Here is a 27,317-nt window from a genome sequence, read left to right as displayed (position 1 = left end):
AAGTTTCCTCTTTCAAGAGGAAATCAACCATACACACGTGTATTCATGTATATAACAACAAAAATAACAACAAAACCTGTGAAGGCATTTTGAAAGACTATAACGCAGTTATAGTTTTCCCAATTAAAAAAAAGCTAAAACCTGTTTATCAGCTAAAATATAAACATTATGGCAAGAACCCAGAAAGGGAATAAGCGGACAGGTTTTGCTCCCGCAAATGAATGACAGGTTATTCAGGAATATCCTTTCATCAGGCTAATGTAAGCAAAATTCCACATTCCAATATTTGCGATCATGGGGACTTCTACTACAGGCTTATAGTGAAAGCTAATGAAAAAGCTCTACATACTGGTGTTAACACAGGCACCATCATACAGGGATCCTACATCACAGTCTAGAAGGAATACTTAAGCAGAAATCACTAACATTCTTATCTCCTATATTCTTAGTAAGTTGAGTACCTTCTAATAAAGTGAGATCATAAGATGAATTGTCAGGCTTGTGTAGGGCTGGATATGTGTTAAAGAGATTTGCAACGAAAGCCAAATTGAGTTTAGGGTTGCCTGCAACCACATCAGCTGGAGTTACAAACTGTCTGCAGCCCAATTTGTCTGCCTGTTGGAGCATGCATTCAGCCCTCCTCAAGTCATTTTTATCCTACAAGAAAAGAAAAAAAATGAACTCGTTACAAATACTAGCACGTTCCGAATCTGCAGTGTAGCAAATCTTGACTTGCTCCTCCAAAGTCTGAGCTAGCTCTTCTGGCCCGTAGCAATTCCCCTTTTCCTTCCACTTCCATTCCATCCTTCATTTTTGTGGCTGTCTGCTCAGCATGCCTCATGACTCGCAGCTAGAAATCATGTTTGTTTCCAGGCTGTGGATTCCTTCACAATGCATTCTGAAAGATGGGCCATAGGTTCATCATCTCTGCTTTAGACTGACATTCTCAAATATAGTAATTACAGATGATCTCCAAAATCCTCTTTTAAAGAGTCAGGACTTCTCAGAACATCCCCTTGTTTTCCTTCAAGTATTTTCCCTCCAAATCTTTTCAATTGGTGTAATGTGTATAAAAAGGTAATTTGTTTATAATTGTTTTATTTTTAACATTAATCTAGCTAGAATAAGACTTCAAAACCATGTAGCATATACTTTTTGCCTCTTATCTTCGCAGCACTACAAGTTAATATTTAGAGGGAAATTAATTAATCTACCATTGGAATAAAGACAGTAACAACATTGGAACACTCAACAAGAACCTTACTGTAGGACAAAGATACATGTTGCTGATACTGGTGAGCCAGTTCAATTTTGTATCAAACACATCCTCCAAGTAAACTTTCCAACCAGCATCACTAAGCAGCCTGAAGAAAAGCGTTTTCAACATCTAGCTTGGCTTTTCAGCAGTTCTATCCCTTTAAAATTGACAAGGCAACTGCTACACTTCCCGGCTGTTTATTAGAAAGGCTAGCACATTCTCTCTGAATGCTATTAAGTCTGATGAAAGATTAAAGTATGTGAAGCCTACCCTTTTTTCCCACGCTTTAATTCCAACAGAACTGAAGCAGGATATTTTAATATTCATACCAGAGGACCCAACCCCACAATATAGCTGTACACTAACATAAGTAAAACAGCTCAGAAATTTAGACTGGAGGATGCATAATCCTGTTTCAGCAGTGCTCTGGAACTTTACTAGAGATTTATTCCTTTCATCTTCCATGGCATTGAGGAATCTTGCTGAAGTTGTTTATGTTTTTAAAAAGCCAAATGGGATTCTGAGGCAGCCTTGACACTGGGATGTTGGATACATACACAGTCTCAGATAATTTCACTCTAATTTTTAGATTTCAGGATACTTACATTAAACCCCGAAAAGTCAATTTCAACATGGATTTCATCAAAGTCATCTCCTTTGGGTGCAATCTGATTTAACAGATGGTAGTATGCTCTGGAATCCTACAACAGAAACAATATTAAGAAATTGAGCAAATATGTAGCTTTTCATCACTGTTTACTGCTATTATAGCCTGATTCCAAAGCCACGTAAGTGAGAAATCATTACTCTAATTATTAAAGAAATAGTTACCACTAATTACAGCGAATATGGATAAGGTCTATGAGCCATTTTATTGTCGTATTCACATAGAACACATTAAGTCAGATAAAAGAATAGTAAGGTCAGCTAATTGTTCTGGACAGTGCTAGTTACATTAATTCTGCTGGGTTTGAACTAGGGATTTGCAATTAAGGCAAGTTTGTATAGGTTACCCACAAAAATAAGAAACAAAAAAATCTGGATTTTTTCCTCAGTTATTTTATTCATTCACACTTCTTTCTAAACCAACACTTTCTTAGACCTTTCTTTCTGGATGGACTAATTAAAAAGAATTAAAATTAAGACCAAGTGGCTCACTGAAGATAAATCTAGCGACAAGTTCAGTTTTTAGTATGCTTCTCTTTCCCTCCCGTCCCCCATTAAGAAACTAGAAAAACCAATAACCTACCAGTTTTGAAAGCATTTAATACTTCTCTTACATAGTATATAACATCTCTAATCTATCAGCAGTTTTCATACGAAACCCTAGTTTGCTTTAATATTAGCCCTCTTAGTGACATCCAAGAAGCTACTAACTAGCAATTAATCTAATTTTTTCTTCAGTTAGTAGAGAAGGTGTCTTACCACCACAGGGAAATCTGGCTCCTTTTCTTTTAGTTTTAAAATAGTTTTTTTCCTATTTTTTGAACTGGACTTACTGAAGTACTCTGCATACCTCATGCAGAATGATAGAAAATGAGCAAGAGGAACCAGCATGTCTTTCAGTATCCTTGGGTCATTAAATTGGAACATCAGCTAAATTGTGATTGAGAGGGGATGCTCAATCCTTGGATCATGGAATAGAAGCTACCTCAGAAACCTCTTATTTGTTCTTTCCATAAATTGTTTCCTATTCTTCTGTAAAATGCTAGGTACAAAATGCAATAAACATTAGCACATATGCACCAAGCGAAGCTTTTAAGACATGCTCTTCTTCCTTAAAACAATGAAAGAAAGAAATTATGGGTTTCCTGCAGATCCAGAAGCAGAGGAAGATGGCCAAATAAAAAGGCAACTAATTGTGTAGTGCAAATTGTCACAGGTAGTTCTAATAAAAAACTTAGAACATTGGAACTGACCTGAATATGGCCCTGCAGGAAATGTTCATTTTGCACCGTGGTGTGAAAATACGCAGTATGAGCAACTGAATAGAGTGAGATCAAAATGTTCTTACATTGTTGAAAAGTGTAGGAATAATATATGTATAGAAAAAGCAGATGACTAGTATTCTAAATACTCCCAATCAGGCTCATCTGCTTTCTACGTATAGTATGCTTTAATATCATTGATAGTTGAACATAGTAGTAACAACATACCCTAATGTCTTGACTGAAGTTACTGATTTTCTGCCACCCTGCGTTGGCCAGATGGTAGTTCACCCATCGTAGCAAGAGCTCTTCTGGGGAAAGCTTCATTAACTGATCTAGTTCTTCTCCTTCATTTAGCAAAGCGATGAGAGCTAAAAAGAAGTTTGAAAGAAAACTGAAATCATTGCCATCATGGTTTCAAAGCAGTTAATTTTAGAAGTCCACGTACCGCCAGAGCTGGCATTACTCTTACCTTCATTTCTAGAGATCTCAATATCAGCAAAAAGACCAACTTTAATTATCTGCCACAAGAGACCTAATACCAAGTGTGGTTTTCCTTCTTGCAGATCTTGTGATCCAATATTGACCACTGTACAGCCAATTGCAGATGCTGAGTTCAGAGCCAGGTTTAAGTTTTCCTGATTGGAATAACAACATTTTTTACATTTATGAGGATATGATTCTTAGATTTTTTTTGTCCACATTAAAACAAATTTTTTTTCTCAAGTTTCTGAAGCTATAAATAGTAATGATTAGTTCAGTGGTAACCATTAGTCCATGAAAAGTTTCCTGTATGATATGTCTCATCAAAAGATAATTGAAAACATTATTCACACTGCTTAATGTGTACCCACTGAAAAATTGCGGATCATTTTACACTGCTTTGATGACTAATCAAAGCCTTATTTATAATGCACAAGAATCACATAAATTAGAAAATATTGTCCAAGACAAGGGACTTCATACTGTAGAGAGATGTGTTAATGTGGAATTTTGTCCTACAAAGGAGGTTGTAGTCATCATAGTCATCTGTTTGTCTATTACACAGACTGACATTTATTCAAGCAACTCAAACTAATTGAACCAACAGTGTTAAAAAAAAAATCAGAGCAAATCAACATGTTGATACTAAAAGTAAGGTCAGCGATTGAGACTAATGAAAAATTCCAAAGAAGAAAAAAAGACAGCTGCCATATTACTTTTTTTCCTTCCCAGTAACATACTTGATACTCTACATGTACTTATTCTGTCTCTGTAGATCACCTTTGTTGACACATCTTCCTCAATTAAGTAGAGATTACAAGACTCAAGTGGAAGATTTACTTACAGAAATAGTGAAAGGAGTGAGTTTCTTCTTATTAATAGCCCTTTCATCAATTGTATCTGGTTGTGAAAAGTTAATCATTTTGCTAAGGAAAAAAAGTCAATTTATTCATTTTTCACTTCACAGAAAGTATTTCATTATTGCTTATAAATTATTTATAGCTAGTTTCAAATGTTAATGTCTGACAAGATTAAAAATAAAAATACAACCTCAACCTCTAAATCTTTTCTCTTTAAATAATTGTACATTCATACAGAAGACTCCCACAAAATACCTACTTAAAGAAATTTGAGCAAACAGGTTTTAGACTTAAGTAATGGAGCACATCCGTATTGTCAAATAAAGATAGTGAGAGACTAACTGTAAACTATTCAGAGTTAAATGGTCTCCAGAGAAAATATTTGTACTAAGTAATTCTTCAGGACTGCATCCCTACAGTATTTTGTATTTATGGATGATCCTTGTAACCATCGCGCTGAAAACTATTACTCACTAAATACAGAATTACTGCAGAGTAGAGTTAAAAGATATGCTATGCGCTCTTTACAACAGATTTAACTCATATTTCTGTTCTTCCCATCCTACGATTTAGCACATCTAGTAAGTTAACAATATTTCAAGTTGCAAAGACTTCTAATTATACCAGCTAATGAATAAGTGAACTGTGTAATTATCTCAATTGTAAACAGCCTGCATGTTTATCTGGCACTTATGATTACTGAACAGGAAAAAACTTCTATGATATATGAACAGAGTCACCTAAAAATGTAGAAAAAACAGAATTTTTACAGGCAAACAGATTTTTCCCCATCCTACACACTGGTTAAAATATTTATTAGCCAAATCCTGATGTTAAAGCCTGTCCGTTGTTTTTCAATTCACATCACTGTGATCAGCACTTAACCTTTGATAAGAGTTTCTTCTCTTTCATGCAGCCCCACACTCACCAAAGAAGAATGCCATCTGCAAGGGATTTAAAAAGACTAGCATCTGATGGGTTCATAGGGAGAATGTGCTTACAGTCTGGGTCATCTTGTAGAGCTTTATTTATCCAATTAACAAAAGCAACTTTTTCTTCCTCTGTAAAGAAAAATGTCATTGAAACAAGTTACTTTCATTTCCATGAACAAGTACCACTGAACACCAGATTTAGATTAAAGAGGTTCATCTGCAGTAAAGCTCCTTTGCTTCATAGGAACCGGTCATGGAAGGGAAAATGGCCATAACACACTTATCTTTGCCTTCCTGCACCCATTGAACAACCAATGATTTTCTGAAGGAAAGCATGAAAATTCAGCAGGTCCTTTTCTGCAGAGCTCCCCTCCAGCACGTCAGCCCCTAACCTGTACTGACACACACAGTTATTCCTCCCAGGTGCAAGACCCTATACTTGCTCTTGTTGAACCTCATCACATTCCTCAAATGTGAAATTCTAGTGCACAGTTCATCTTATCATAAACTAGACAGCTCATGAGCCAGGTCAGATGAACTGCACTCCAGATGAGTCAGTTTCTCTCCACTAAAACTAGAGTCTAAATTTGTTACCTGAATAAGAATGCTGTGTCCCTTCCGTAGATATTGAGGATGTTCCTCCAAGTGCTGTAATACCCAGCTTTTTGTTTATTGATTTTCGGTAAGATTTGCTAACATCTTTACTTTTCAATTCCTGAATTAACTGGAACAAAAAAAGAGAACATTTTGTGACTGATAATTCACAATTAATATTAAAGTAGCTGTTTGAAATTAAGTCCTCAAGAGTCGGTACATAACCTGCCTACCTTTGTTATTTACAGTAACTCCTGAAAACACATTTTCAACTAGAGCATATTTCTTCTACTTGCTTCATATTAAGCTTTGTAGTAAAAAAGTTACTACATCACAGATAAGTACACATGCCCTTAAGCATGTGGACTGATTTTTTCCAAGGGCCTACATCATAAACTACATTACATACACTGATGCATCCTGAAAATGTCCTAACATTGTAAAGATCTCAGAACTGACAATGAAGTTTAGGTTACAGATATAGCTCACTACATTACAGATATAGTTCAGAACTCAGATGCAAATAATTGTACCTCACCTATGAACAAGTGCAAATTAGAATCTTGTAAAGAAACAACAATAACTAGTTAAATAAGCAACCCGCTTCAATTAGCAGCAGTACTATAAATACAAAACAAAAACTAGCCATCACCAAATGCACACAAACCAACAGCTTCAAAAGTTCTTGGTTCTCTTTAAGTACACAGACCATGACCTGCACTAGAAAAAAAGAAATCTAAGCCCTTCAAATTTGGTCACTGTAATTTTGGTAACAAAACCTTGTACTGATCCCCATAAAAAGCAGCTGTTAAGATACTGAACAAAGCAGCATAAACATTAGTGATTCACTAAATATATCTCAAAGGCTGATATCTAATGAACAACGCTATTACCAGGGCAACAGTTGACCAACAGTTTCTTAAATCTGTAGTTCAACCCTTAATTTTCAAGGAAATTGAAATTGATATAAATAAAATAGATTTTGGATGGCACAGAGACTCCCATCATATTAGAAAGGCAAAGTAACATCTTACATAGCACTACTATTACAGATAAACTGTAGAAAGAACCAATGGTTGGGTATTTGAAGGAGCTGATGGTAGAGCAGCACAACATTACTTTTTCATTTCAACCTAAACATTATATTTGTTATGATGTTAATACCAGTTCTATTTAAGGGCACTTTCTGCAAAGTTGGAGAGAGCTACTGAAAGAGACTTTTCTGTATTCCTGATTAACATTAGACAACTTCTTTCCATCTCACGCATCTCTTAATACACTGTAGTTGCATTTTTCATGCATGTTTATTTTTAAGCACACCATACATATTAAAGAGCATCATGTTCTATTCTTTAGAAAGTAGCTTAATAATTAGTTCAAATTCATTTTTTAAAGACCAGTCATTAAAACCAAACAACTGAACTAAAGAAAGTCCAAAAGGAACATCTTACAGAGACAAATTCTTCAAAGTTTATTTTCCCGTCCTTGTTGCTATCTGTTACCGCAAAAATCTTTTCTATGATCTCCCGGACTTTGTAACCAGGCAAGGGTAGGCTTGCTTCTTTAAACAGGTCCTGGAGCTCATAGTCACTGACATACCCACTGTTGTCAATATCTGCAAAGTGAAAACACAAGCTGGTTTCATACTTACGTAAAAGATCTAGTAGAATAACTGTTGAAAATAAATAAAGTGCAAGAAATACAGATGTAGGAAAAGAATATTTCTTCCTGTGACTTCATCACATACACACAAGCAGGAAGGAATATCTGTGGATTGTGCACAGCCAGATGGGAGATGTCACATCTCGCTCTGTGTTTTCTCAGGAACTATCTTTCAATCCAAAAGCATAGATATGACAAAATAGTAAATTTGTAAATAGGAATATTTAAACTTTTTTTTTTAAATCAAGACTAGCAAAGTTATCAAGAAAACCTTAAAGTGAAAGAAAGATCAAATATTATATTCTTACTATCAGTATTATTCTACCTGCAATTAGCAAATTCGGATCTGATGCAAATGTTTGTTAAAACATACTCACAAAAACTCTACATAACTCTATACTTTGTTTCTTATCCTAATACCTGATAGAGATTTTCTGTCTTGAAAACTTTTGATGTGATAAGGCTTAATTGTGAAGAATAAATCCAGGATGATCTGTATTTATTTATTAAAGGTGACCTTGCTTAATCTATTGACCAGCTCTGTTGAGAGCAATCTGTGCTGCTTCCTTCGCTTACACTGGGCTCCTAAAACCACAGCAATAATGTCCACGCACAGACAGGATCAGTATGCTTTTTTCACCAAGACATGTGGTTCAGCTCCACAATTATATAAAAAAGGGAATGGCCATATCACACAAAAGCACAAATTCATTGTAATTTGTATTACTCACAATGGACAACACAACTGAAGAGCAGAAATATTAAAAGTTTTCTCATCTTAGGCCAATCTGAGTACAGAAAGCTGTTGAATTCTTAACACAATAAAGCACCATTTTAAAGACCTAAAATATTCTTATCCAATGTATTGCATAACTAACACATCTTAAGTTTTGTGGTTTTTTTTTTTTTAAATACATGCATCTGTAAACATGTACCTATAAAAGCAGAGTTTGAATATGTCTATTAAAATAGTCCTACCTGTAATTCAAGGTCTACTCAATGGAAAGAAGTACATTTACAAGCAGCAAAGCTACTGTCCTGTGACTGCAAAGTTCAATGAAGTATAACAAATCATAACCATACACACACAATAACAAGTGTGGCCTAAAGAGCAGAGGACATGCTCCGATCTCACTCGGATTACTGGCCGTGTTAGTTCTCTGAGTTCATCTTTCACTGATACTACGTTTCCTTGGTGACAAGCAGAGACAAATACATTAATTTGCTTTTAGCTTACCAATGGTGCTACAAGCAATTCATTCACAAAGATAGTGAAATGGAAAGATGAAAGAAAAGCTACATGATATTTTTTATGTTTTACAGAAAGCATATTAGAGTAAGGAAAGAAATGGTTTTTGGCAAGTAGAATGCAGACAGTGTGAAACAAGCTGTCCAACACCCCCACTGAGCAGCTACCTACCTGAACAGCTGCCCCTATACTGTCAGGCATACACAAAGGTCTTTCCTTGGTCTGTCCTTCCAGCTCCCGGAGGCTATAGCTATCTCATGCTACAGACTGCATCAGGTTGATTATGTTTATGACAAACTCACAAATTATCTTCTAAGGACACATCTTACTCCTTTAGCATTTCTAGACATTTTTGCCCTCAAAAGCAGTGTCAATCTGTTCACAGTTTTATTGTTTGTCATGAATAGAAGTCACTGCTTCTTACTTTAAAGTTCCTCATGCTTTACTGGATACCACCTGACGCCTGCATTTACAGAAACAGAATAATACCCATTTTATCCTTCCCATAGTACTCACAAAGTTACGCTTTTCTAACACACAGCTTTCTAGTAGTCTCTCTACTGAACTGGAGAGATCTAATACCAAAGACTTTTTGGCTTAAGCAGTTTCACATTTTTTAATCAAGTGATTCCCATACCTTAACCTTACAATAAATTTTTCAATTGTTTAAAGTAGGATTATTTTCTTCTCAAGTACATTATTTTAGAGGTACTGACATCCATTTCAGCTGCTGCTAAGGTAACTATTGTTTTTTTTTAAGCTAACTTAAAACATAAAAATCACATCCAAACTAGAAGAGAAATTACTATTTGAAAGAATGCAAGCCAAGCAGAAACTGAGAGTCAGTTATCCACATGAATAATAAAGATGAGAAATAAGGATGAGAATATTTTACAGTTTTAATCAAAGCAAAATTTTCTTCAGATTCTACAAGTTCCACTAACTGAATTTTGAGACCTACAATGCTGCAAATACAACAGCATAAACATTGCATCTGTTCAGCATGAAAAGCTCAATTTGAGATTTAATTGCTGAAATTCAAAGATGTGAACAAACAGTTTCAATGAATAGAAGTTGTTCTAAAGTAAGAATTTCTATTTTCTTAGTCATTACTGGCAACAGAAAAACACAGTGCTATCAAAACTGATAAACTGGTCCACAAAGACTTCTGCAAAAGCATACATGGCTCTGCAGTGTTATTGGCAACCTCATGATTTTCTTAGTCAAAACATACCTATCTTATTGAATGCTTCTCTTAGCTCTTCAAGCTCTTCACGAGAGATAGTAGTTACGTTGTTCTCCATCTTCTAACCGCAAGAGCTGTCCACAGTTGTTTATATCTAACAATAATGGATAGAAAATACTACATGATATCAGTTCCAAATACACACAAAAGGGACTCAAATTTTCACTATGAAACACCAGACCTGAACAGCAGTTCCAGGTCTGACACACATTAAACACCCAGGAATTCTCTCTGTAATAGCAACTGAGGATTTACAGTAGCAACACCAACTTCCATAGTCTGGATGATTTCATTCAAATAGAATAAATATTAACCAACCATCAATTCCCAATATTTGAGCATTCTTCCAGCATGAAAACCATCACCCCACATTACAAAAATCAGGTTTTAGAGAAATTAATTTTTAAGTACAGTGCAGTATCTTTGCTAATTAGTGGATAGAATTAAGATCTAGTCCTGCAAAGCACTAAGCATTTGCACATTAATCCTCAGCGGGACACATTCAAGTTGATGCCTAGCAGCAGTGAACACTGGTGCATCCTTCATAGCTGCTACAGAAGTTACCATCACCTGACAAGCCCATGACCTTGCAATGCCCTCACAGAAGGGAATAAAGAACCTTAACTTAGCTCTGTGACAGCACTCTCAATATGAAGCTACTCTCTCCACCCAACTCCATAAAAAATGCAAATCTAAACTGAAAACACTTGCCCAAGGGCTGACAGTTACTTGTTTCCTCTTATCTATACTCTACACCAGAGTGATTCAGCCTTTGGTTAGCCAGTACAAGTCTGAACAGAATTTGCACTCAGTTATCTTCATGTGCAAGGTTTTAACAGCATTAGTCTTTTTCCACTATGCATGTGCTATGTGTGCATACAATTAAGCCTACTGTGTCACTCATCTTAGCACGGCAGAGCAGTACATGGCACTGCACTGGTGCACAGCATGCTACACATGGTGCTGCAACACTGACTTCACGGGAGCTTTGCCTTACCTTTTACTTTATAAACAAACACTGTCAAGAACATTAATACTCTGGTCAGGTCCAAGTTGCCCAGTTGTGCACTTCCTGCCCTCTGATGTATAAGACCAGAACAGTGGAATTGGAATTTGTTCAGAGTAAAGGAGACTACTATCATCAGTCTGTCTTTTTGTTTGAAAATAATTCCCTCTCCATTCTAGCTGTCAGTTCTCTTTCAATCCTTCACCACCTGACAGTAAGAAACAGTCCCACTGGAGCAATCGCAGAGCAGCAGCACATAGGAGAGGTGGGGTTGGGGCACACACAGTTGAGGTGTGCTGGTGGGCCTGGATTCCAACAGGTTTCCTGGAGCTCTACTGAACACTGTGGACAAATGCTTACAGTGCTGCTGATGTGCATTACACCTACTCTCCTGGAAAATCAATTTCAGTACAAAATAAGTTTCTGTGGTCTGACAAATAAGTGTAATATTGCTTCACTTCGACAGCCACTGAACTGTTCTGATTTCCAAATTATGATCTGAGGAGTTCATGTTTTAAAGTTTATGCTCACTTTCTTCAAAAATGAAAACGGCCCCGAAGTTGAGATTCTCATGTAACAACTTCAGCCGAAGGCCTTGATGTTAAGGAAAACAAGTATCAAGAGACTGAAGAAAGCTTTTAATGTAGCAGCTGCAGTGCCAGACCACTCAAGCAAGTAACTTAAGAAAACATTTGACACAACACTGAGTGATGGTCTGAAAGTACAAAAGTAAAATATTCATTTGGGCCCTATCTGCAACACAGGCATTTCTTTATCTCCACTTACACTGCTATATAAGAGAACAAGAAAGTCAAGCCCCACCCAACTGATTTCACCTCAGCTAAAGTTTCTGCTTATTTTTTTTTGCCCTTTTTTTCCCCCCCAAGTAAACCCACACTAGTTTAGTTTTCTATGATGCTAAATAAAAAGAGTTCTTAAACATGTGCTATTTTAACTAAACTCTGTCTGCTTCACCTATGTTAATATTTTCTGTCATCGCTGAGTCTGCTCTTATGAGTCACACAGGATATGGACTTGAGTGTGGGTGGTGAGTTAAGTCTTATTCCTTCAAGTCACTCCATCTTACTTGATTTAAAACCCCATTCATCCATTTTGCTCAGCTTACTGGCAGCACACACCAGTCTTCGCACTAAAGCAATTAACAAATGAAAACTTAGTGCACGTTTTTGAAAGTGCAAATACCTGAAACAGAAATCTGACGTGGCAATTAAGACCGAAGAAACAAAGAATGAATTGAAAAAAAGCAAACATTGAAATCTCAATTACTATGGAAACATACAGGGCTGAAGCTGCGTGGACATAGAGGACAGCGCTTTAACATACAAAAACAAGATGCCAAAGCCTAAGTGAAATATTTAGCCACCCAGATGCCAAAGACAACATTTCTGTCATACTGTTCACATTTTAAATTACTTATTTTTACTGCAAGTCAAAATTTATCACACAGTTTTTCAAAAGCTGCAATACAGTTTATTTCTCTCTTCACCTATTATGATTACTAACTCACATTTCCCATCACACTCCACTTCAGAAAACAGCATCTTGGATTTCCAAAGATACTGGTGGTTTCAGTAACAGTACAGCAACATCAATGCTACACGGAAGCAGATAAATAAAGCTAACGCCTCAGCCTTAAAGAGAGTCTTAAATACCCGATTACATAATTACTGTGTAAATTAGCTGGTCAGTTAAATGGCAGAAGAGCTGCAATTACTGTTCTGGCATCCAGAAAAGACCCAGTTTGAGCAAGCAAAGGCAGTGCTCAGAACTTTTAGACATATCAGACGACTTCAATATCGAACCAGGAAGCTAGTAAACCCACGCTAACAAATCCCTTGCACACACATCACCACCCAGGGCAATTCTGACAAGACAACATCAAGTCTACAAAAGTACACATCTACTGGAACTATGGTCCCCTGATAATAAAATATATCCATTTACAGATAACATTTATCTATACGCTGATAGTGTTCATAAGACATTAAAAACCTCTGTAGCCTTTGCTTATATTAACTCATCTCTTGATGACCCAGGACAGGGTAGGTTCTAACCCTGTTCTCTTGGGGGAAAAGGATCCTTGATGCTCTTCTAAGCCTTAGCCAACATGCTTAGCATGAACTGCCAATATCCCTCTGTCCTTAGCCTACATTCTACTCTGCCTGGAACCCTTTCTGAAGACAATACAATTGAGTCTAGAAACATTCCACATCCAACACTAATACAAACTACTGCTGGTATCATCACAGTATTCCTTTGTGCGTGGAGGAGCATTTGCAGCTGTGCAAAAGCCAGGGATAAAGTAAGCAGCCTAAACTGCAATTCCTTTCTCTTTCTTACCCATTACTAAAGCTGTCAGAAAAAAAAAAAATGACCAGCTGATAGGAAATCAGGCCCAATATTTCCTTCACACCTGCAGGCAATTGGCAATTTCTTTCCCACCTCTTCATTTCAGATTCTATTTGCCCCTTTCTCATGCTGCAGCTGCTTCCACAACCACAGCAAACATTACAAAAGCTGACTGGAGAGCTTATTTTCTTCTGTTACTGTTCTTTTTATCTGGTATTAAAAACATACTGGCGCAAATACTACTCTATTTCTACATCATCCTTAGGTCTGTAGTTTCTAATAGCAGCCATGCTACTGCAGTTACCAAATACAGGCTGTGCAGAAGAATTACTGTCTTTACAACAGTACATGCCAATAATCAGTTACCTCAATTATAAGGTATTCAAATTCTTCTTTTCTCATCAGGCTTTGACTCAAGATGATATACAGTTTAATGCAAAGTTTAGTTTACCTAGGATTCCTAAAACCAACTTTTAAGCTCTTGTCAGATTAAATTAGAAGTACCTTTGTTTCTCGCTGAAGCGGGACAAATCAAGACAAAAAAAGGTACTTTATAATGAGGATACACCTCAGATATTCTCCTTATTCAGCATGGAGAGAAAACTGTATATTGTCAGGGAGGAAAAGAATTGCAAATATGTTGGAACCAAGGAAAAGACTTGTGTAAACAGCAAGCATTAGAATTAACTGCCATTGATAGACAGAATTTCAGCTTTGTATGAACATATAAATACATATGCACACATCTCTATTGTCTTTCCAGTAATTTAAAACTCCTACTCAATCTTTTTTCACATCTTACACTAAGACATCATTTTACTTACACCAAGATTGTTCTTGACCTTCAAATATAAAGCTGATTAGGGGCCAACTAAATTAATCATTTAACAGTGTGAAAGGGCAGTTTATTTTAGGTGTTTCAGTAGAAGCCCATGAAACTTTTTAATGTGGTCTTTTAATCTTGAGGAGAAAATGAACAGTCGATCGGTAGCATTCAGTGATTTCATTATTTTTATACAGTTAGAGTTTGAATTTGTGTAGGATACAGAAAGATAGTTTGCCTCGTATCAGAGGAAGAAGTTGCAGGAGAAAGACGTGAATTATGCACAGTGCTATCTAAAGTTAAAGATGACTTAATTGTCCTCTTAGGGTAGAATGAGGGAATCTAATACACCTGCAGAACAATAGGCTATCAGCACTGGGCCTTAGAGTATACATATCCATTTCTGTGCAGCAGAGAACACTCATACAACTTCAAAACAGGAGACAACAGAAAGATGAAAGTGATTAGTTCTGTAAACAAACATAAATAGATGTGCATATATGTAAAAAAAGAGCTGCTGAAGCATGATACTAATTTTTTCAAAGAAAAAAGAGGCAGTGTATTATTTATCAGGTACAGTCATTAACAGAGTAACATGAATTAGAAAGTGCTTTTTTGAACTTCTATGATGTTACATAAAAATCTAACTATACAAGCCAAATAGTTCTTTAAACATCATATGGTCAGTGTGAACCTTCAGTACATCAAATGGTCTGAGGATGTGTCTTTTCTGCCTTGATTTACAAACATCACTAGATTGGACAGTTATGGTCATCAGAAGTATTTAGTAATTACTGTAAGTTTATGTGAATTCAAATAATATAGAAATAAATAAAAATAATTTCACTTAATTTTGTGACTTAAATTAGGATGAAGAACAGTTTATTACAAAGCAGATACATTTAGTTTAGAGTGCTACCTTTTCAACCAAACCGAATGCCTCCAGCTTCCTTTGGCTGCTGAGTGCACAGAACAGCCATGCAAATTCATCCATGATATCAGTTTCACTCCGTTTCCTTCACATACATCATTCAACACGATCTCAGCCTGCCTGAGCTCTGTATTGTTGCATTCAGCGCTAATAAAGAACATCAATGGAAAACTTACCTATGCCAGAAGGACCACCTCTGAAAAAGTAGTTCTGAAACAATGCACACTGAGTTCATAGAAATTGCTTCCCTGAAACATTCTGGAAACCCTCCAAGTGTTTGCATTTAAGCTACAAGAACAGTTTGGGTTGAATATGCCCAAACAGACTGGGCCATGAGTGACCTGTTCTGCTTTGCCTATTTTCCTAGAAGTCTGACAGGTTTCATCTACACTCAGCAAAAAAAGTGGAAGCATTTTATCCCCTCTGTGCTCTGAAACAGGGGCTTGAAACATGTCTACCCCATACCCACAGGCCAAGCAAAATTTGCTCATCCAACATTAACCCAGATGCAGTCTTTTATATATAACTCCTAAAAACTCCCAGATCAGCGTGTTGTGTCAAGGTTTCCTTGAGGGTGTACTCCTCCATTTCACCTGCAGTAAGCACACTGTAGTGCAGAACACTGCGCTGTGGCAAGCAGGAATGCTCTCCGCCACTGCTTTGTACACCTGCCCGTCTAGCTCCAAAGGCTCCAAGCTGAGGAGGGAGGTGATCCTCAGGCTGTGCAGTTCCACAACAGCCCACAGTCCAACACTCTGCCTTTTCCTCACATCAGCTGCTTAACTCCAGAAAACTGTGCTTTTAAGGAGCACATCATCCTCAACAGCAAATCTAAAAACTCTGTGAAACTGGGATACTGAAATAATACAGATCAACACTGCTGGCCCCACAGAGTTGTGTGCACATCAACAAGGATTTGCTGATGTTACACTAGTTGCTAACAGTATTTCCTCGTGTTTATAACATACAATCATTGACAACATGCTAGTTTCAGTTGGAGTACAAATAGCATAGAACAGTAAGGAAGTTGAATCTGTGTATCTGCAATGGAGTGCATCCTGGGCTCCCTACCTGCTAATAAGCCATCTCCAGGTCATGAAAAAACATATACATGCACAGCTTTGCTTCTAAGCAAACAAGAAGTTTTTGTTTAGTACTTGAAAATGAGTGTGTCAGGATTGACAGGAAATACAAAAAAAAAAGATTTTCCAAAGGTCCTTTGAAAAGAGGCAACACTTCTGTCTTTCAGAATACAGAAATAGATTGTCTTCCAAAAGAAGACATCCCCTCACCTGAAGCAAAGTCACAGTTTTTAGAAGATACAGGCACTGCACTTCACATTTGATTTTTATCAAAACTTCCAGATTAGGAATTCTCAGCTGTCTGCATGTCCTATGTGATGTAAATACATCAGCTTTCCAATGAATTAGAATGAAGGGAATCACAGTACAGTAACAGTATGTAACTGTATGTAACATATCACAGTATGTAACAATAAGCAAAAAGTGAAGGGACATCACAATAAATTCGGTGCAGAATCTCTGACACAGTTAAACTCAAAGAACTCTGATCCAAACTAAAGGTTGGACACAGTGACTCTGCTGAAGTGCCACTTACTCTGAGATTTATTACACATAACCTTTGTCTTGGTGAAAGTTCATTAACTTTCGCACGCACACAGTATTCAGGTTTTGCCAGGACAAGCACATGTACATAAGGAAAATGAAAGCACTGTGGGAACTTGAATGCACTCAAACCATAAATCTCAGTTATCTTTTGTGTTATCTAAGCTTCCCTCATGCTCAGTTTCAAATATTTTTTTTACATATTTGCTTCATTCCTCAGCAACATAAATATTTGATTGGGAAATGATTACAGAAGACTAAGAGTTGATATTTCACATAAACATTGCAACTATCCACTAATAAGATACTGCTTTCACTAAGAATATTTTTAGGTCTTATAAATAAGCTTATGTTCTCAAGAAAATGAAATCAAAAAAACAAGAACAGAGTTGCTAGAATCTGCAGAAGAAAAGGATAGCTCTATTTTGCCCTTTTCAGACGTTTGATTCTTCTATTTCCAGATGAAGTTTGGACACCGAGCTAGAGGTATGCAAGGTTAAGTGTCTTCATGGCTTTACAAGATACAAAAAAATGTGCCTCTGGTGTACAGCTTCAAGCTCTGAAACACCCTATCTGAGCCTCACAGTTGGTCTAAAGATCAGTTACTGCCACATGCGCTTAGGGAAAGTCTTCCAGAGGATCACAATGCACCCTATCAGGTATCACCCACAACAGAGGTACCACAGTTACTAAGGACAAGTTGTTCAGGCTTGGAAATACCAGCAACTACAACTGCTATCAGCTGAATTTGCCGATTTTCAGAACCTCTGACAATCACACCATAAATAAATCAAGCTACTGAAAAGAATTGTGCTTAGGCTACACGCTTCTAGTGATCTTCCCCCTCCCCCTGCCAAGAGAAAAGGAATCAGTTCTTATTTACTGCTGCTATTGGTGTGCCACTGTTAGTGAAAACACTATTGTATCTCAAGGCTTGAGTTACATAGTTAATTATACACATGGAAAAATCATAGACATGCAATATTGCATTTTCAAATAGATATTAGGATTTTCAGATACAACACTTGCACCCACTGATAAAATCTGCATGCCACAACTATAAAAAGGGACAGGGAAGAATGGGCAAAAATTCCATCTAGAAAACTGGGACTAGGCAAATCCCCTAGCAAATAGGACCTCATGCAAAAGAGCATCTTTTTGTTTAGGAATCATTAGAACACTGCTAATTCTGTCCACTGTAACTCAAAATAACATTAGCAGAAGTGGAGCTACCCCCATTTAGCTCATCTTTTTATCCAAGAGTATGAAGATTTGTTTGCTTTTTTAAAATACAAATTAAACACTTAGAGGCACTGTTTAAAAAGCTAAAAACTTGTTTCTGTATTTTACAGGCAGCAATGCCTGTATTTAAAGTAATCCATGACTGCAGAGCTAGCTTCAAGTTAATTAGCAGGGCAGTAACAGTTTGCATGTGGGTCAAAGTAGATTAAGGTGACTTGGTGGAAGAAACTGCCTCACTATCAGCACCACCATTAAGCTGTTTACAAAGCATAACCACAGTAATATTTACACTGGCCCAAGAAAGCATCAGACTGATTCCTGAACAGAAAACACATATGTATCTTACGAGAAGTTCAATCAATTTAATTTATTATTGCACTTCATATGACTTTTACTGTTATCTCCTGTGATACCATCCACCACATAGATAAGATCATTGGATTCTCTCCAAAAACTACTTTATTATACTGAAACCTATGTCCCATGCTGACTACTCACCTGGATTCCAGCACACAGACGTGCCAGGCCCACCTTACTGCAGGCCCCAGTCACTGTACTTCTCCAGCTCTTCCTACACCCCCACATCTTACCTCACTGGCCTCATCCCTGTACTCATTGTCTTCCACCATGTGAACATCTCCGCTTGCACAGCACTCCTCAGAGCACCCACCCAGTAATCTGCCAGGCAAATGCACATCTCCAGAAGGCCAGAATTTCTAATTAGGAGATTAACAAAATGACACAGCATGTGGTAAGAATGTCTGTGTAGTCCTCTGCGAACCAGGGAGAACAGGGGTTATGCTGAGAACTCAAAAAGCACATCCAACAGAAGGGAGGAAAAAAAAATGCTGCAGTAATTAACAGAAAGGCAAAAATGACTCTTGGAGAGGGAAGCTGGTACCTCAGGTGGTGCCACCAAGAGCAAGAAAACACTGTGGGCTGAGCTAGCAACAGTCCCACAGCTCAGGGTGCAAATCCACACACTGCCCAGCACGGACACTTTGGCCAGATGCATCAAAGTAGCACAGCAGCTTTTCCATGCACATGCATGGTAGATGCAAAGCATCCATCATTAACACAGAAAATTTGGCAAAAAATTAGGAAGCAGTTTGTGATTAAGCCCATTTGATTGCCATTCGCAGCTATGATAAATAGATATGCTTTTCAAAAATCCAAATTTGGTTTAACCATTACATTTCCCTGAAGCAAACCTCACTGAAATATAAATGGAGAGGCTACGCTAACAAAGCAAGGCAATTCAGGCACTCCATCCTGCAGGTATTCTCTTGTGCCTTGGCTGACATGACATATCAAGTTTACAACAGCAAAAGGAAGAGAGTTTAAACATATACCAGTTAGTGATACTTAATCTCTTCTTTACATGCTAGGTTTACACACATACAGTTTTTGCTAACATGGGACTAAAAAACAGCAGTATTTTAAAGAAAATTACTGCATAAATATTCTGCAATACACATCTTGTCTAGGAAACTAAAGCTGAAACTCTTACTGAAACAATTGTATCAGTAAGACCTTTGTCTATGCAGGCAGCCAAACCTGTGCTCAGAACTCACCATGTGTTGACGAGAGGCTCGTTCCATGGAAACAGGTGGAGTACTAAAAAGCCCCATCAAAATATGATAAATATATTGAGAAAATACGAGAAAAATATACTGTGGAAGTCACTGGCTCGGTCTTGCAGTCTCCCTTTAAATTACAATTGAAGTATTACCCTTCTGAAAGGGATAGTACTGCTATAGGCAATCAGTTGCAACTTCAGTGTGACACCCAGCATTTATAGTGAGGAAGTAAAGGTAGTCAGAAACATTAAAATGTAACAAGTAGCACAGTTTTTCTGTGCTACATACCAGTTTCTAGCACAGCAATTGTCACTCTCGGTTTCACAGGCAATATCCTTTCACTAATATTATGTTCCAGTTTCCCACATTACATGCCTCAGTTTGACAAAGTTTGCTAGTTTTGGCATTCCAATAGCTACATCAACATGTACTCACCTTCAGCTGTTAAATCTTGTAATAGTTCACGATGTCTCTTACAAGGCTGCCAGTGTTCCCAAGCCTCTGTTTCTTCAAGACTTGGTGCTGTTTAAGAGGTGAAATATAAGAGGCTCATTGTGATTTACTAATTTCTTCTTCCCCACTAATCATAACTTAAAGCAACACATCTTTTTCTCAGGTCAGCTGGAACATTATGGATCATTTTTCCTCTTCTCCAAGTGTTAAAATAACGTTGAGTTAGCACCTAATTTATAATGCAAACTTATGAACAGATCTACCAATGAACAAACAGCCCAAGAGGCAGAAGGTGAGGAGATCTTAAAACGGTGCAGCCGCAGCACCCTATAGAAAGCTGCTGCCTTTATCTCTCAGCATGCACCCTGCCAGGCTCTGCAGCAGAACCCTTCAGCCGCTACAAATACCAGAAACCCAGCAGAGAGACGCTGGCTAACTCTTACTAATGAACTTAGTCTTAAGGTCACCCCAGAAGTTAATCGTGTGAAGATCATTAAGAGTAACAACAAATGCACATTCATTCTCCTCAGCAATTCCATTTCCATCCTAGAGTGTTTTAGATGCCAGTTAATTGCAGTCACTAAACAGCACCCAACTATTCTGTGTTTCTAGAATATTTGGAGTTTTCATTAATTGTCAGAGGGCAAAACAGCTCTCTGTTACCCGCTAATTCCTTGTTCAACTCTACATGGTTCAAAAGATTATTAGAAGATTAGACTGATCAGCTACTACACTACAACCACGCCAGGATTTTCTGTCATGGAAAATTCATAGGTTATTTTTGCTTTTCTTTCATCATTGGCCAAGCTGGAGAGAAAAGGAGGGTCTTCCGCAGTATGTGGCAAAAGCAGCCGGCAGCCATTTAAAGCCTCCCAGTTGCTGCAGAGGCCACGGATGCGTAAGTGCTGTCCATCTGTGAGCTCACAGTCTTACAGAGCTATGCTGCTGAAGTGCAGGGGATATAAGGAGCAAAGCCAAAAAACAGAGTGACCAGACCTGCACAGAGTTTTGTATTTGCTTCTCAACTAGAAGAGTATCCAAAGCACAGAAAGTTTGTTCTCTTACTGTTGTTTTTAATTAGGCCAGAAGAAAACATACAACTGTCATTTTAAATCACATTTGGGGGAGAAAAAGAAAGATATTTCTCTGCAAAGTACGTGTAACTAAATTATTCAGAACCAAAGCCATAAGACTCATATTGTTAGGTGAGTTCTGATTTAAGAATAAAAATTTGATGCTCAGGTAAAAACTTCTTTTTCTTGGGCTTAGACAAATTCCCCAATTGTTTTTCAATAGTTTTGGCTGTCAACATAAGCAAGCACTCCCAAGCACCTACCTGTAACCCAAGTTGAACAAACCTAACTGCAAGATGCATCTGTATTTCAGAGCAAATGCTTGACTTTTTTTTTTTTTAATTAAAGGTACCTATCCACTTCTCAGGATTAAGAGTGCTTTTCCAACCTGGCCAGTTTTGCTAGGATGGGTGTGTGAGAAAGGAAAAGGTTGGTAGGACACCACTTTTCCCACTGAGCACTCCTCTAACCTTATTTTCCAGGCTCTCCTCCTGGTATTTGCTATCGTATTTCTGTAATATGGAAGAAAGTTTGTCTCTGACTTACAAGTCACATAGGGTATTGTGTGGAAGCCTACATTAACCCAAGGTTGGCAAGACAACAGGCTCCATGGAAATCCAACAGGAACAAGAAAAATTCTAACACCTTCCCCATTCCAGTTTAATGTAGGATACAATTAACAGACAGATAAAAGCCTTCGCAATCCTTTAAGTATGTACCATTTACCTCATACAGCAGAACACAAAATTAACACCCACCTATGCGTTCATAATTAGGTTGTTAGGCATTTTAAATTACTGTCCAGCAGTAACAACTGAATGCTGCACTGTTTTCCAAAGCTGTCAGATAACGGTTCAGTCTTTTCAAACTGCTATTGATGCTTTCCAAGTAAAATTTTTAACATTTCTTTCATCGCAACACTTGTTAGCACAAGGAGAGCAAATTTCCACACATTCAGAAATGAAAATATTAGCTAAAAACTTAATTGTGATCAACACTCAGATACATTGCCTCGTGATCAGTTCTTTTACAGTGGAAACACACATCTCTAGAAAAGAGCTTTCAAGATATAATTTTTATTTTATCCATATTTTAGCTAAATAAGCAAACATCCAGGATTTAAAATTAGCTACAAATCTGCATTGAGCAGCTTCTCCTCCCCTTGACCCTCGCAAACGCTGTACAAGCCTATCATGTTGTTCACTGGCACACTGCACAGCATGAGCTCATGACAATAACTCATTTGTTTTAAGCTCCCCCAAATTAACGCTCCAACATTAAATAGAAATCTATCCTTAAAACCTACTTTGAAATTGCAAAACATGACACAGAAATATTTACTGTTGTTACTTCTCATTCACATACTGAGGGAGAAGCCTTCCTGCTCTCCCACCACTCTGTCCTGTGGCTGAGGAGTCCAGCTGGAAGCCACACCACTCTTGGTAACACCTGACCAAGCACTTCTGGGGTGCACAGACTACAGCAATACCCAATTGCTCGTGCAACATATGCTTCGTTTGTTGAGAAAGGATTAGCTGATGTGGATTAATCCTCCTGGGTTTAAGTGCCTTTATCTTAATTAATTTACTTCGTAAAAAGAAGACAAATGAAAAAATACACTGAGCAGAAAAGTTGTTACTGATCCATCAGTACTGTTTGATGATAAAAAGAGTAAGAGCATGACACACGTACAAAAAGATGAATGCAGTTTTCCTGTTCACATCAAATCTTGTTTAGCCCAAAATATGCTTCCTTCTGAGAATATGATGCAAGCATTGACTCTGTATCACTAATTTTAACAGTACATTCTGAAATGTGTGAAGGATTATTAACAAAATGAAGAGATAATACATTTTCAGCCAATAAAATTGGACTATACTGGATCCAGCACTTTTTTGCTATCTGTTGTTATTAACAACATATCTCCAAGGGGACCCCATAAGTAGGTTGATAATCCCTTTCCCACCAAAAGCATGCATGTACAAGCACACAATCTGCTGCATGCATTATTTACTGAGGCTGAGCAATACCAGTCTCACTGATGAGCTGCTGTGAGGTACTGCCTTAATTCTCCTCAGAAACCTGAAATAATAGCACTAATCAAACACACACATCCAACACCATCCAGAAATTCATCTACTAATTTACTTTTAGATGAAATGAAACAAATAAGGTATGTAACGAGGTCTTAAGTGACATTTAGTATGAATCAAAGCTGGAGTCATGTAATTAGCCATTTTATCACAAACACAATCCACTGGATAACAGAGAAGTCACCCTTGCCATTTAATTTTGCATCCGTTCTTTAAATGCATAGCAACAGTGATGATTAAATGCTCCTTAATAAGTGATAGAACATGACTACAATACAGAACTGGTTTTACCAGTAACCTAGAACCCTTGATCCCTATTTAACTCGGTCTGACTAACCATAGTTTGTTGGCTTTCTTGTTAATACCCTTTGCATACTACCCTGCAACCATCAGTCAACTGTTCATTCACTGAATATCACTGCTGAAATTAGTCCACGATATGACATCCTACACATAATACCTTCAAAAGTAATTTTTAGATGAGAGGTACTGCTTAGCCATAGCAGCTGGAGTCACTTAGGTAAGTATCATTTCCAGCACTACATTTACCCTCAATTGTTTCCTTATTGTCCAGCACAGCGCAATAGAGCCTTCTGCAGCCATAATCCTGTTTGCTAGGGTCAGATCCTTTTACTCACCATACTCCTGTTCCACATTTGTTTAATCCATTTACACAGACAGAGCAATTTTTTAGAGTTTCCTTGGGAAAGCTATCACAGAAATGAAGCATTCCACACATCCTGGTGTATGCCATGAAAGTATTTTAGCTAACTGCAGTAAAATGGGAGACAAATGTTACACATTGTAAATGTACATGAAGCACTGAACATAAGAGTAACTGGTACAGCGTTTTTGGTTTAGATGTTTCCATATTACATGCTGCCAAACGCTTGTCCATTCTGTTGACCCACAGAGCAGCAAAAGCTCTAAGTGCTACAGTACACAGCAAGGAACATAAACTTCTCCGAAAGGAACAACGTTCCAAGATACATAGGCATCAGTTATTTGACTTCAAAAATAATAAAGACAGTTAAAGTAAAGAAGGGTGACTCCCCTTCACCCCCTTTCCATTCTGTTCGTTTCTGTACCAAGTTATGGAAAAATAATTGCTGAAAGTTGACAAAAGCTGTCCACGGTACTGCTGAATGCCAATATTCTCACACAAATTTAGTTTAAACTACACTTCAAATTAAACCACTGCAGTTTCCTCCTAGCATGCCTAGTATGGATTTTTGCACACTACTGAAGCATTTTTAAGCATCACTAGAGCTACACATGTAAAGAATTTAACTTGCACAGGCAATTAAACCACAGAAAAAAATTCCCACGAAATTATTCCAGCAGTTACATTCTCTCATTCGGGGTTTTTTTTTTTTGTTTTTTTTTTTAATAGCATTTAAGATTCTGCAAATTTTGCCCTCCAGAAGTGAATTCCAGGTATCTTGCTTTCATTCAACTACTATTGGATCCCAGAGTCTCAATGTTATAACACTGCTACAGGAATAAACACATTCCCATGAATTTCCTCACAGTTGCTAACACCAAGAATAATGCTTTTCCACTACTAAGCAAGATATAAGTAACAGATATACATGCAGCTAGCTTCTAGCAGCAGTGGTGGTTGCACATAATGGAAAAGCACAGTCATTGCTGCTTTGTTATATGACCAGATTACCAAAGAATGTATAACATATTCTCTCGAAATTAAACCAGTGTTTAATTTTGCTACACTAACAGTCTTAAGTACATAAGGACATTTATCCACACCACAACAAATGCTTGCAGGACTAGAATCTGTCCAGCCTAGTCCTTAGCAGCATTTGCTATTGCAATTCTTTTTTCAAATAAGAAGTTGTCACATCAGTATTGAGGCCTGGATATATTTCTAACCTGTGCCCCTTCACTCTAGACAAGTTGATTGTACTGCACAGGCACATATTAAAAGCAAAGCTTTCCAGAAACACTCATTTTTATGGTGTGCAAAAACAAGGCAATATGTTCAAAGGTCAGCCATCCACTCTGACAACCACCTCCATGACTATATATGGAAATCTGTCTTCAAGTAATCATACAGTCAGGTGCAATTACAGCAGCCACACATGCGATAAGCCATGAGCACACCTTGATATTGCACGAAACCACTCAGCCCAGCTCAAGAGGAACTCAGCGCACAGCTTGCCACATTTCCTCTGACCACCACACACAGCCTGAGTACTGTTCAAGTTTCACAGTTCATGCAGGCAGCATTAAATGTGAGTTAAGGGTGTTTAAAACCCTTAACATAATCACTTATATCGGTCTGCAAGAGACAGTTGAGATTTAATTGCAATCCTTATAACAGCATTAGAAACATCTCATACATACGCAGAGATAAGCCCCAAGATGAACTGTAAACATATACCGGAGTTTGATTAACAGAAGGAATGAAAGTGCATGCTTTTGTGCTCTGGGATCAGCCGCTCCAAGGCAAAGTCAGCATCACTTGGTGTCTTAAACTAAGATGCCGCAGTAACCTAGAGAGGGACCTGATAAATTGAAAACAAAAACCAAAAAGAAGCCTGGGTGTGGAAGTACCATGCAACTAACAAGTGACAGGGCAGTCCAAGGGTGAGGGGAAGTCAGCTGGGCATGAAGCTTGTCAGTGTCACACACACTGGTTCAATAGTTAACTCTACCTTCCTGCATGGATTCCCTGAGTTCTGCAAGCTGCAAGCTCAGCACGCCTAAAGCTCATTTCACCAACATGAATGCTACATTGAAAGAGAAGGCACAGAATGGTCTAAAAGGCACAGTTTTCAATAGTAGTGAATCACTCTGCTGCTGAAAAAAAACACCTTCCACTTCACCTGAGAGCAAAGACGACATAAGCACAATAATGGGATAAGGAAGATGAACTAAGAGTTTGAGCTACTCACTGTGTGCTCCAGCAAAGTGAGGAGGAAGGTTGAGTATTCAGGGGGTTGGAGATTGCTAGGTTACGCTAATACCTAGCAGCGTATCTCATAGGGTACACCCAGAAGACTTCTTACATCTTTACTGCACAACACAGTTGGTCTTTTAAGACTCTCCAGTGTCCACAACAAGTGGGTCAGAAGGAGAAACCTGACAATATTTGTCAAAAAGCAGCCAATGGAACTGTGTAACTGGGAATAAGCAAAAGCTCATCTCTCATTGGAGTGGGTCTGAGAGAAACAGAGATTTCTCTTTAGGGAATTGCTGAACACTTACTGCAACTGGGAAGAAAGAAGTCTGAATTACCACTTTGGTAAATGCTGGAGAAAACTGCACCATTAATTTATATAGCATTCTACCTACGACAAATGGAAATGCTGTCACAATACCTACATTAGTAATATCCCAATGACAACCCAGAACACTTAAAGACAAAATTATTTTTAGTTTTTTCATTAAGCACCACATGTACCCAAATTAAGCTTTACGAACAAAGAAATGCCACTATGCAGGTCAGTAAGTTTATCATATTATTTCTTTAGATTTAAATCTGAAGGAACATACCCTGCCCAGGTTCCTCTACCATCCAAACAGGCACTTTGCTATCTTTCTTAAGTTTATCAGCTGTGCTATCACTGGGATTTAATTCAGCAAATTAAGAAGCAGTGCAGTTCACACCTTTCTTCACATCATAGCTATCTCAAACTTGGAAGCAGCTATTCAGAAAGCTATTTTCAGAGTATCAACACAAAGGTTTCTTATTTAAACTAGGTAGGAAACTCTCAGTTCCAAATAAAACCAGCAACAAAACCCAGACGTGCCCGGTCCTCCTGGGCCATTGCTGCTCCTTTTACCAGAGCACACACAGCTGAGGAGCATTTGCTTCCTGGCTAGCAGCTGCTCCCAGAACTTCATGAAGAAAAAATATTTGTTGGAAAACAAAGATAAAACTCAAAT

The 27,317-nt window shown here is 37.7% G+C and overlaps 1 protein-coding gene across 14 annotated transcripts in view; it reads right to left on the bottom strand.

Annotated features, from left to right (window-relative positions):
- Positions 1-27,317, bottom strand: part of PLS1 (plastin 1) — a 38,308-nt gene that overhangs the window by 10,357 nt on the left and 634 nt on the right. For 4 of the 14 annotated variants that reach the window (XM_046898340.1, NM_001396115.1, NM_001396116.1 and 1 more), the window contains exons 2-11: positions 20,225-20,311; positions 10,201-10,306; positions 7,507-7,670; positions 6,056-6,185; positions 5,458-5,590; positions 4,514-4,595; positions 3,659-3,824; positions 3,415-3,557; positions 1,864-1,959; positions 462-657 (exon numbers count right to left, since the gene is read on the bottom strand). In XM_046898340.1, coding sequence (XP_046754296.1) covers positions 462-657; positions 1,864-1,959; positions 3,415-3,557; positions 3,659-3,824; positions 4,514-4,595; positions 5,458-5,590; positions 6,056-6,185; positions 7,507-7,670; positions 10,201-10,270 — 1,180 coding nt within the window. In that variant the 5' untranslated portion in view covers positions 10,271-10,306; positions 20,225-20,311. Of the gene's footprint in view, positions 1-461; positions 658-1,863; positions 1,960-3,414; positions 3,558-3,658; positions 3,825-4,513; positions 4,596-5,457; positions 5,591-6,055; positions 6,186-7,506; positions 7,671-10,200; positions 10,330-18,799; positions 18,926-20,224; positions 20,312-25,809; positions 27,184-27,317 lie in introns of those variants that run through there. The other 10 variants (XM_040705483.2, XM_046898335.1, XM_040705484.2 and 7 more) reach the window with 5 other exon arrangements.

The sequence above is a fragment of the Gallus gallus genome, chromosome 9 (genome assembly GCF_016699485.2).
Source record: "Gallus gallus isolate bGalGal1 chromosome 9, bGalGal1.mat.broiler.GRCg7b, whole genome shotgun sequence".
Classification (NCBI taxonomy): domain Eukaryota; kingdom Metazoa; phylum Chordata; class Aves; order Galliformes; family Phasianidae; genus Gallus; species Gallus gallus.
Note: the sequence above shows the minus strand (reverse complement) of the source record. Positions and strands in the feature narration are given on the sequence as shown.